The 12312-nt window shown below is 45.4% G+C and overlaps 1 protein-coding gene across 1 annotated transcript in view; it reads right to left on the bottom strand.

Annotated features, from left to right (window-relative positions):
- Positions 1–11829, bottom strand: part of ELOVL4 (ELOVL fatty acid elongase 4) — a 30819-nt gene extending 18990 nt beyond the window's left edge. Inside the window, exon 1 of the mRNA XM_080588149.1 lies at positions 11530–11829. Coding sequence (XP_080444275.1) covers positions 11530–11629 — 100 coding nt within the window. The 5' untranslated portion in view covers positions 11630–11829. The remainder of the gene's footprint in view (positions 1–11529) is intronic.
- Between the last annotated feature and the right edge of the window lie 483 nt (positions 11830–12312).

The following is a 12312-nucleotide window of genomic DNA, read 5'->3' as shown; positions in this document are numbered from 1 at the left end:
GAAGACATGCATCATGTAAGAAAACATGCAAGAAACAACTCTGTCCATCTTGTAACGAAACATTTACAAAGCTTTTGTATTTCTTTACAGTATTTTAGTGTTCTCCCCCCATTTTTTTCCCTTTCTGGTTAGCAGTTAATATTCTGTACAGTTTATTTTTCTTTTTGCATATGTGCTACACATCCTGGCTCAGTGCCACAAATAATTACAAGCGAATAGAACTTCACTGTGACTCTACAGCCACTGCAGACTAGTTCAGTTGAAACTCAAGCATCTACATGGTTCGACCCTAAGCTTTTAAATTAAATGGAGTAAGGTGTCTGAATCACTTAGCAGTACGTTCACTGTTACTGGCTGTAGAGATTCCAAGAGGAGAAGGAAGAAAACAAAAAACAACAAAACCAAACCCACACACCCCAGTCTGCCACAAACCAAAGCCTCAGAGCATACAAATACGATCTTGCAGGTCTTTTCCAACCTTAACAATTCTATGATGCGATACATGGAACAGCCGAGGCTGTAGATGTAAGCTTTAAAATGGCACACAGCTAGCAACCCGGGCTGCACAACCTGGGGCTGCAGGCTCTCCGAGAAGTACCCCTGCAGAGTTAAAATGAGAAGTGAATCTAATACCAACAGAACTAAAAGTCGTATCTTAATTTATTACAACTTTAATAGAGCATCCATGTGGCTTGAGATGAATTATTCTTTTAAAAGTTCTCCAGTGCTTGAATTAACTTGTCTGTTTTAATACTGATTATTCATTGCACGCATTGCAGTGTAGTCCTCAACCTTCTTTATGGGAAATCCACAATAAAGGATTAAAGCCAGTGCCCAAACAGTACTCCTGTAGCCTGTCTGAATCAGCAAAACGTCTGTATGGGCTCTGAGGAGGGACAGCGCAGGAAAGCAGAAGGACTGGGACACAAGGAGTGTCCAGTCCGTGCTTATTTCTCACCCATTTATCCCTTTATCTCACCCATCATACTTGGCGATGTCTGCAGTTTTGGGGCACTACAGGTATTTCTAAGGAGGCTGGCAGCATCAAAGATACCTGTACTTATCACAGCAACCTAGTATAACCTACAGAACAGAGGCCAATAACCCTCCCTTAACTCATTTGTGTTTTAGCCAAGATACCTTCCTCAGAAGAGTTTCTCACTTGACTACCCAGCAAGTATTCCCAGAAGCAGCGAATCCAGCAGGACACTTATGCTGTAAAATGTTAATTACACCCACTGCATAAATTTGCTCCCTAAGTCCAAAGGCATTGGAATTAAGCAGCCAATTAATCACACTCTTCTCTGGTAGGCTGATGACTCATCTTTTATCATTTCCCCCCCCTCTCCCCCTCATTTGGGTACTTGTAAGCAGCTGTCACTCACTTTTTTTGTTCACTTGAAGGTGTATCTTGCAATCCTTTAATCATTTTCATGGCTCATCTCCGGATCGCCTCCAAACATTTAAGCCTTGCGCCTGTTTGACAGAGGAAACTACCGCCTGCACCAGCCAAGTGCCTGCCGCTATCCCTCTCAGAAGAATTTGGTACTACGGCTACCGGCAAAGCTACGGATCACACGTGCACAATGCTGTACGGACCACGGTTCCAACAAGGCAGCAGAACCTGATTTAAGTCGCTTTTTAGCACAGAACAGTACAAAATTGTTGTATTCACTTTGATCTTTGAGAAGGAACGGGAATATTCGAGTCGAGTATTTTGTCTATACTCAAGCTTTAACCAGCCAAGAACAGACTAATTTGTTTGGGCTGAGAACAAGATGCACCAAAATTTTATGGCAAAGCATTACTGTTTTAGTTTGTTGTTTAATAGCTGTTAAGTTTAAGTTAAGTTTAATAGTTGTTAAGATGTAAGAATAAATAATAATAAAATGAAATTCTCACGCACAACAAATAATGAAAGCACTTACTTTGAAACAAAACAAAGACAACCCCCCCCCCCCCAGAAAAACAAGACAATTAAAAAGTTTGCAGACGAAGCTGTACAAATCCTGGCCCATCCAGAAATGAGAGGTGCCTGCCCCAAACCAAAAGGGCTACAGACAGGACTGACGGGTACTGCCTACAACCAGCTGTGGCTTTGCCTTTACTTTCGTGGCTTTGTAACTGACTATTTAACCTTATATAAAGCTATATACAGCAACATGGGAACCTAACATAAAATCAGAATACCACACAGTTATGAAGAACGTCTCCTGCAGCTATTAAACAGCTGTGTAATATGTGTGTATTTCACAAACTCCCATTAAAGTAACAGGGATGCCTAATCCCAATTTGTTGTTAAAAGGTCAGGTGCATTGTAACAAGCATTTCAGCCTTCTTGGGACTCCCGTAATTCAGCCACTAATATCATATCTTTCAAGCCTGTACACAGCAATTACAGGATACACTTGTCTCAAGACAAGGATAGTAATGAAATGAAGCTCAGAAATATGAATTTACTATCAACTCCCAGGATTTTCAACTCTAAGAGACTGCCTTGTTCAAACTACTTTTGACTTACCTCCTCTGCTGATTACGATTATTTGTGGGGACAGCGCAAACACTCTGCTTCAAGGAATAATAGCAACACAAACCTTGCTGAAGCTTACACAAGATGTGCAAGATTATAAACCCTCAAGGCATGCTGTATTCTTTTGTTTATCAAATCTGACTTTTCCAAACATCACAAAAGCCAGACAGGTGCCCAATAGAGAGATACCTGCGTGCCTTTTCTTAAAGGTTACAAGTTACAGAGCAAACAGATGCAAAGAAAAAAAAAAAAGGCAAAAAACACAATGCCTCCATATTCCTACGGAAATAAACGTGCTGTGTAAAGCACACTTGGAGCAGTTTTCCTTCTGCAGTGTTTTCTTCATTGAAACTTCTACACAAGCTTGAAGTCTTAGCCAGAACTGTATTTCTGAGAGCTCAGACTGAAAGTGTCATTAATTCACAAGAAAATGGTGTCTTTTGGAACCATGAGTATACCTTTAGGAGTAATGGTGAGCAGCAATACAAACACAAGACACATGCAGGTTCAATGTCACAACAACAAATTAGAGTATTGGCCCTTCTAGTATGATTCAGGGCTTTTATAATGCCAAAGGGGATGACCACAGAATTGGTTTTGTCCATAGACAGATTTTTATCAAATTCCCTCAGCTAGAAGCTAGCATCCTCGTGAAATGTAAAGGATTATTAATAGCCGTTTATTAAAATCTCTGCAAGGCCTTATCCACCGTAGAGAGATGTTACACACTCAGCACTCACAGGACATGGAGCGCAGCACTGAAATACCTTGCTAAGGCGCTAACACAGCAGAAGGATACCAGCGCTTAACTACACAGCGAGTGTAAACAACCAGTGACGTTGTTCTCAAAATACAGAATGATTTGGGACTGCAGATGAATATTTAGAGACACCTAGATGCAGTGACTGGACAGGTACAAAAAATCAGCAATGGCAAACTAAATCTACCTAAAAAATAATACCAGAAAGATACCAGAAAACATTTGCAAGGAGCTGCACATAAATCCCTCTGATAAACTGCCTGCTTTTTTTTCCTGTTTGCACCACCACGAGGACGCTGCTCACCAACTTTGTTTTACAGCAGGATGAGCAAGGTCAAAAGCTTGTTTTGAATAAACCTACAAGAGGAGTTATTGAAATGTATTAGCTCTTATCTTCCAAGTTGAGGGGCAGAAGCAAAGTTTACAGTATCGAGGTACATTAGGTCTTCTGTTAGGCTAAGAAAAGTACATCAGCCTCCAAAGAAAAATAACACTGCAAACCACTTAAAACTTGCTTCCTCAACATGCCTTTGGTATCAGCAAGAATAGCAAATCTAGGGAAAAAAGGCCTTCAGATGTTGTTTTTCAAAACACAAACGGAACAAAGTGCTCTCATATCCAAAGATGGCCAGAACAATCACAAACATCTGAATCTTGCACCAAAAATACCAGGCACAAAATCAATTTGGCTGCTAGATAATGCCATATCCAAACAACCGCCACAACTAAGCCTCTGCTTCTACAGTCGTGTTACCTTTCATGGCAGCATATGGCCCCCAAACCTAGGCTTCCCTAATGGTTTCTGAAATAGTTTCTCACTCTTGGTCAAAAATTCATAAATGACATACTGTGATTAGACAAAGTAAAAGAAAATCTGGACTTGGTAGCAAAGCACTTTGGGGCACTCTACGTGTAAGTATTTCTATTGAACACATCTGTTCCAGTAAACTACTAAATGCAGAATGCAAACCCAGAAATACGGTTATGCAGCCTCCTGTTTGCAGCCCAGCTATTCAACTTCGTACCTGTATTTCCTTTTTTTTTTCCTCCCCTCTAGCGTGGTATCTTAAGCCATTTAAAAAGAAGGTATTACAATGCTAATACAGGAATGGAAGGACATCAAGTTGTGTGTAAAGGAATAAGACTTACTGGCTCAACTGACAGGTGAAAGGAACAGGCTATAAGCACCCTCTTCCAGCAATATTCTATGAGCGTTTAGAAAGTAATAGAGCAATCCTCCCGTATTTGCTAAAACTAGCAGAGGCAAATGGTTTTTGTCATGTGGAAAAACAAGATAAGAAACTACCATGGTCAATCATGACATCTGAAGCGAAATGTATACAAGAGAGAGTAAAAGACTTTTGAGAGACTGCAGAAAGAGGTGAGAGGAACATGAGATGGAAATAAACCAAGTCGTCAGAACACATGGGGATGCTGACACGAGAAGCGTGTGTGGGAGGTGGATGGATGGAGAGGAACCAGTAAGAGTCTCACGGCACAAGCAGACAACGCCACAAAGCAGAGAACTCTCCGGGGCAGGAGTTAAGGATCAAGCCACTGAAGGCAAGTACATGGAGAAAGGAGCTGAGTGGTAGGCACACAAGTGAGTTAATCTGACAAAACCAGGAGCAGTTAATGCCCCAGGCATACCGTTATCTTGCAATGAACGCAAGCCGAATTGAGGCAGCTTAATCCCCCTCGCCTTCCATAAAAGAAAGGTAAACTACCTCACGTTTATCACGAAATCCAAGCACACTAAACGGGAGCTAATACGAAGCACATGGTGCACTCAGTCTACCTCTGGGCTTGCCCTGCAGACACTTATTGCTTTACCTGCTGCCTTGGCTGCAGTCCTCACAACCCCCACAGGGCTGCCGCAAACCCTCAGCAGGCCTGAACTTCACACCTTCATTTACATCCCTTAAAATGCCACAAGACCTCGAAGGCCATATGCTCAGAAGCACTCCAGTCTTGACAACGTTGAGCACAGCTGTACCCATGTCACACCTGAGATCCTGAAACTACGTACCCCCACCCACATCTTCCTAAAGCTCACACACAAAACAGAAGCGAGTCCCTTATGAAGTGCTGTGGTAGCTTCGACTCTGATTTAAAATACAGCCCCAAAGCCCTGCTTGCTGTCCTTGCAAGCACGCTGTCCCAGCTTCTGTGCTCCAGGTACACACTGCACACACCGAGACTCTTTAAAAGTCAAGCCTCTGATTTTTAATATAGCCAGTTCCTTTTAGCTAAACGAACTGTTATTTAGCCCCCTTTTCTCATACCACTCACATTTAACCCCCTTTACCCCAGCCCAAAAGCTCTTCAGCACACACCACCACCTTTCCCCCCTTATTCTTGCATCCTTGCAAGTTCTTCCCGAAGTTTTCTCAATGCCTGCTTGCAGCCTTTTCAGTCATCCACCTTTCATCTAAGTGCTTCCTTAATCCTTTCCATGTGAATCCAGTAACTCCAAAAACCTGTCTGGACTGGCAAAAAGTGGAGTCTTGCCTCACCCATGTCTCATGGCTCCTGGTCTACAAGCCCTTAAAAGGAACCACAAACCACATTTCCCACCTTTTCCTCTACTGGTTGTCCTTAAGTTTCCTTTGCCAGCCTTTCGTGGTTACACGGGACAGTTTATCTGCGTTCAGTACAACCTCTTCTGGACTGCCACAGCTTTACCCACACCCCTGATACATCCCCTTCAGCCCTGAGCGCAGCATAAACCCAGAACGATAGCCACAATCCACTCCTGCTCAAGTTTCTCCAGCTAGAGACAGCCACCTGCAACCAACAGTTTGATTCCCAGGCTTGATCAATAGATGTTACCCCGCGATGAACGGCTGTACTTCATGCCACAGGTATTGCAACTGCTCAAGAGCTCTTCCCCTCCTGTTGCAGTATGTGGCTCCTGGACCACCTGCTGATTTGCTCCTCACTAATGGCACATAGCTTCAGCTGGGAAATGTGATCTGCCAAGAACTCCACAACAGTAATTTACGGTGTGCTGCAATTTTAAATATCCAGTCACTCGGATCAGCTGCAGTGGGTGCTACAGCTATGCAATCAGCTTGGTTAAATTATGTAGAAAGCAGTTTCCCCAACCTTTTTCAAGAAAACTGCTTTAATAGTATCCATAACATCCTACTTCCTTCAGAGATTTCGAGACATGATATCTACACATGAAAAGGGATCTTCTTCTCCTACCCAGTTTTCACGATCGGATCATCCCTGCTTTTTTCCATTTTGTCCTTGCCTTTCTTTTTGCTTCAAGAATATGCTAATGAATGTTCAAACAGAAGTTTGTATCACTCTTGCTGGTGCTGAAGGCTTTTTTCTTGTTTCACCCCTTTGCTGGAGCTGAGAGTTGCAGGTTACCCACAACTCTTCCTTCCTCGTTTAGGAAAGGGATGTCTGTCACTTGCACCTCAGCTTTGCTGTGGCTTTCACGGTATCAGCTTTGCTTCTGGCTATGTCCTCAGGCTCCAGCTCTTGAGGCTTGGTGATCCAAGATCTCTAAACAGAGACTTCCACTTCAGGAATGCACTTTTCTGAAATACATTTCCACTAGCTGTCTTTTGAGTTCTGCAATCTGATATCTTCTGATGATGAAACGTTGATAGAACTTCCTTCAAACACCCAGCAAATTATCTTTGATACCAACAGCTGTTTTTTCTACACCAAGAAAGTCCCTCCTCTGAGAGGCAGGGAAGTAGGATGCTTAATGAAATACACTAAGCAAATCGGGATGCTCCTATTCCTTGGTTTGGTTGGCAGTATACTCACATTTTCTAGCCTTTAACATTCTTTACTTCTGCAATCAATTTCTCCAAGTGCTGCTTCTGCCACAGGACAGCCAAACCCAATTACACCAGCCTCTCCAGTTTCTGGTGTGGGTCTTCCTGTCTAATCTTACCTTTTACACATTCACAGATTGAATGAAAAAAAAATTTATTCCCTTGAAAAGAAAACCGTATCTGCAAATCAAGTATTTCCCCAAATCACTGAGTCTGATGCTCAGCCAGCACTCCAAAAACTTAAGAGTGCATTCTGCTTTACAAACAGACTTCAGGAGTCTTCATCTCACCCTTCATTCTCTCTCTCCATCTTCAGCTTCTGAAGATTTTTCATTGGGATACTTTTTGCTTCTAGCTTTGGCACAAATCTTCCAACGCTACAAGGCAGTGCTTGTGCTAACATAATCCCACTGTCTGCCAACCACACCAACCACTTTTCTCCAAGTATAAAAATCCAGGATCCTTTGGCCATATTCAGTTTCTCCACAATGAAAAGAATGAGGGAAGATGAAGAAACGTGTTTTCTTCCAGTTCTGTTCCCTCGGCTGAAAAAAGAAACTAAGCCTGAACTTCCTGAGCATTCCTAACATAAATGGGTAGTCCCAAGATCTTTCTGGCAAAGATTGTTATGGCAATTTGAGTTCCCGTGGAAGCTGCTCCACCTGATCACCATTAATGCAAGCAGCTGTTAAGTTTTCCCCATTTCCCATCCTCATTGCCTTGCACTTCAGACCCAATTTGACGTCATTCCTGCACAAGATGCTACTCAGAGGACTATTCTACTGCTGAAGGGAAAGTCTGCATCTTCTGCCTCTCCTTCTTGACGGAAAAAAGCCTGTAATCTTACTGACTGCAACAGCTGTAAATAGGTGCTGTCCCAAAGCAGTCCCACACGGCCAGGGACAGCCCTGCCTCCTTTTCACTTTCAGCTCCAAGAACAATCATTCTCGCCCAACGTCTATAAATCCTGTTCTTCAGCTCAATCCGTTCACAGTAGTTCTTCTGTCTTCTTGATAAAGGGTTTCACGCATCTCCCTTTCAGGCAGTCTCCTGCTCTCCCTCCCTAAATGTCAGTGGTCTCTTCACCCACGTTGTGAGGATGTCCACATTCTGGACTTTGTCCTGAGTTATTCACCTTAATAGTTCTCTTGGACTCAGCCTGGAACCTCCCTCTAAGTCATCTGCTCACTCATCTAATCATACCCTTAATCCTTCCTGCCCAGGTCTAACCCCAACCAGCGAGCTGAGCCAAAAGAAAGAAGATGCCCTGCCCTATCCTTTACACGTTGCTGCTCCCATGCCCTTACCTATAATGGTATGGAATTTCCTAGATCATCTTTCCTGATAATAATTGTTCCCCCAACCACCTTTTTTGCCTCTTGATAACTGCCAAAACCATGTTTTTGCCCTTTCGACCTCTCTTTGAAGTTTATGGCTTCCCAACCCATCTTCAGCCTTCTCAGGCAAATATACAGCGACGATGGATTTTAGGCTTTCATGACGGGGGTCTAAAAAGACAGTCAAGGAAGGAGAGGAAAGGGGAAAAAAAGCATTTCAAAGAAATTAACAGGGAAAAACACATATTAAGCATTGCTAAGGCTGAAAATATATATTAATAATATATATGGGGAAAAAAGAGTATCATTACCATTTCCAAATGCAAGACTGAAAAAACTGACCACAGAAAAACAAACAAACAGCATCTTCTTTGGACAGCATGCTTAGTATTAAAAGTTGTGACATCATTCAAAAAAAAATCCAGTTAGGCTTATCAAATATCTAGCCTTTTGGGGTACTTTTTGACCTCAGAAAGGGTTGGTTGCTTTTTAAATGTCATAAAGCAGGGGGGGAAAGAGCAAGTCTATAATGCATAAAAATAAAGTGGCACAAGACTGGGTGGGACACTCTGGCACAGTTGCATGCAGTCCCATCACAGGAGTCTGGGATAACAGAAGAAAACACCTGCTGGCAGGACAATCCAGCTGCACACTGACAACAGGGCTGAAGACAGACCTGGGCATCCAACAGAAAGTGGAAGCAAAAACTGGAGAATAAATAACTTTGGTTTTATATGAATGGGAAGTTTTTGTGTAGGAGTAGTAGTGGGAATAAAATTTCTTCACATTTTATTGTGTAATTTTGCTGTGTAGTAGTGTTTCAGTATGATTTATTGTGTAATGGTATTGCATGGCATCATTTGTTGAGCAACTTTGCTGCGTGGTATAGTTTTTTATTTAATGATATTGAAAGTTAGGCAATGGTCTTGCATGCCATAATTTGTGCTGTCTGTTGAGCAACATCACTGCTGTTCTTGACACAAAGGTGAATTGCATGAATTCACACAACAGTGATGAATTCATGACTTTAACATATATTCACTCAAAGATGACAAATAGAGACAATGTCTTGTTCTGAATGAAGACACGTGCAGAAAAGCAGCAACCTGAGCAAGTATAGAAGCCGAACTTTGGGCATTAAAATGTGATTTTACTACACGGTATTGCAGCATTGCCTCGTAATGGCACTTTTTTATCTGGAGCTACATTGTAACTACGTTGTGTGGATATTGCCTTTCATATATATATCCATACCTGACCAAAAGAACTACAGGAGGACCTTGTTTCTACACAAGACTGGGCATAAACAAGAATGGTAACACAAGTATGATGTGACTTAGCCTCTGTTCAAAACTGTCCTTGCAGGGAGTCACTGAAATTCGGAACCTGAAACTCTCAGCACCTTACGCAAAAGGTGATTGATGCGCTTCATAGCGGAACCCTACGTTAACAGCAACACCACTGAACTTGGAGCAATAGTTTAGCACAGGATTAGCAAGGACTTGAGCATATTCTAGATATCATCACAATGGCATCCTATTGGCTTAAGGCTCTCCAAAGCAGTGGAAGACGAAACAAAAGTTCACTCAGTGTATAGTATTAATGTAAGTTACTTATCTTTACATTCCTTACATAAATTTCCTTTTTCAACCCTCGTTCTTGGATTTTTTTTGGGGGGGGGTTGTTGGGTTTTTTTTTGGGGGGGGGGTGTTTTTGTTGACAACAAACGTAGTCTGTAGCTGAACTTAAATGACACACTTGAAGTTCAGAAAACACAACAAAACTTGAAATCTTTTTCAGACAAAGCAAGTAATCTATAAGGATATCAACTTTGTACCGACATCTATTTCTATACCCATCAAAAACTGCTACTGCCTGGCTGAGCAGCATCTCTCCTGCATTACCTGGGAACCTCCAAACAGCTGTATGCAACACGAGGCAAAGAGAGAGAGCAGGCACGGGCAGATTACAGCGTACTGCTGCTGCAAGCACTTTCATTTGATCTTACAGCCTGGCAGGCTGCACACTGAGAAGGAGATAGATGCACGTAGGCTTAATAATTTTTAAAATACAGCAAAACTCAGAGGATAGCTGGGAAGGCTTTTCATGGGAAAAAAAAAAAAGTGAGCCCCTCCATCTATAACATAAGATTAATTTCTTATCTGACAGATGGCAGAACGGAGGGGGGTGGAAGAGCAAGGACTGCTGGTGCAGTAGCAAGCTTCCAGCCTGAATCTAGGCCCCACGTTTTCGGTTATCAGACTGCCACAAGACACGTCCATAGCTGCATTCACTCCAGAGTGCTCCACGTATGCCTAGGTTTAAACGGAATAGCCCTCATCACTGCGCAGCCAGCTAGAAAACGATGGAAACATCCCGAGATGCGCTATTGTTCTGTCAGCTGCCCAGGCCTGCTCACAGCTGTGACTGTGACAGCAGAGGCTCTACCCCACTCGTTTTATTTGGCCAACTAGGATAGCTGCTGGCACACACCGACACTTCCAGGGCTACTGGTCAGTGCAGCAGATTGCCATCGCATTTGCCGTCCCAGCACCAGCAGCCGCTTCTCACACCGCTCCACATCCCGAGACCATTTTCTCTTCCTTCAGCATCCTCCGTGTCGGGTGTCAGCGCAAAACCCGAGCGTATCGAGGCCGGCAGACCTCGGACCGAGCCCCGGCGCACTTAATATTTGACATTCACCCATCCGCATCGCCGCTAGCAGCCATCTCCTCGCGCAGCTCGCCGAACTCCACCATTTGCCAGACGCCAGGCCGCTGCCAGCGGGCTCAGGGCCCGGCTCGCCCCCGCCAGCCGGCTCCCCACCGGCTGTGGCGACCGAGGGGAGCCGGGCGACGCTCCGGGAACGCGGCTGTGCAGGGGGCAGAAGCGGCACCCTGCACCCCGGGGGTCCGCCGGTGCCCCCCACACAGCGAGGAGGGGTCCCCCCCCCCCGGCCCGCCCGCCCGCCCGGCGTCGCCCTGGCAACGGAGCCATTTTGAGCGCGGCGCCGCTGCCCCCGCGGCCGGGGGGCGCCGGGCACGGTGATGGCGGCGGGGCTCGGGGGGGCGGCCGGTGCCCGGGGCCGCCCGGTGGCGTTACCTCGGATGCTCCAGGTCCAGCGGTAGAACTCGAGGGTGTCGTTCAGCACGCTGGACACCAGGCCGGCGGCGCGGGGGGGCTCGGCGTTGGCGGCACCCATGGCGAGCAGCGGAGCCGGCAGAACCTCTCTCGGTTGCGTGCGTCCGTGGCTTTGCGCCGGGGCTGCTGCGGCCGCTGCCCTTGTAGAGCCGGGGATGTGATTTAAATCTCTATCTCTCGGTATCTTCCCTCCAGACTCCGCCTCGCTCCCGTCAGCGGCTCCCGCGCCCCGCGGGCAGGGAGGAGGGCGAGGAGGCGGGCGGCGGGCGGGGGGGGCTCGCGGCGGGCGGGCGCAGGCGCGGGGCCGGCAGCGGCGGCCTCCCGCTGACGGGAGCAGGTGCAGGCCGTGTGCGGGTTCGAGGAGAAGCGCCCGAATTCCTCCTTTTGCCTTTTATGTTATCATATAAATAAAAAAAAAATAACGTAATAGGGAAGAAATATTTCAGTCTCCTTTTATTTTCTCTCTCGTGGCTTTCCCTTGTCGCACGGTGCCCACAGACGGGCTGAGGCACTCACGTATTCGCTTCACCTCAGGTCGTTTATACTGAGGCGGCAGCCCTTCGGCTGTCTTCCCCAAGAAACCTCATCTCCCGCTGCCTCCCCTCCCAGCACTGATAAAAGCAGACCCCTCCGCCTTCCTCTCCCGCTGCTGGCAGTCTTTCCCTGACCAGCAGCACATCCACTCTTCTCCATCCACCAATAACGTGTATCTCGCACCTGCATGCCCTCGTCCATCACCTCAAG

Source organism: Anser brachyrhynchus (genome assembly GCF_964034855.1).
Source record: "Anser brachyrhynchus genome assembly, chromosome: 3".
NCBI lineage: Eukaryota > Metazoa > Chordata > Aves > Anseriformes > Anatidae > Anser > Anser brachyrhynchus.
The sequence above is the reverse complement of the archived record's forward strand: the minus strand, read 5'-3'. Positions and strand labels throughout refer to the sequence as shown.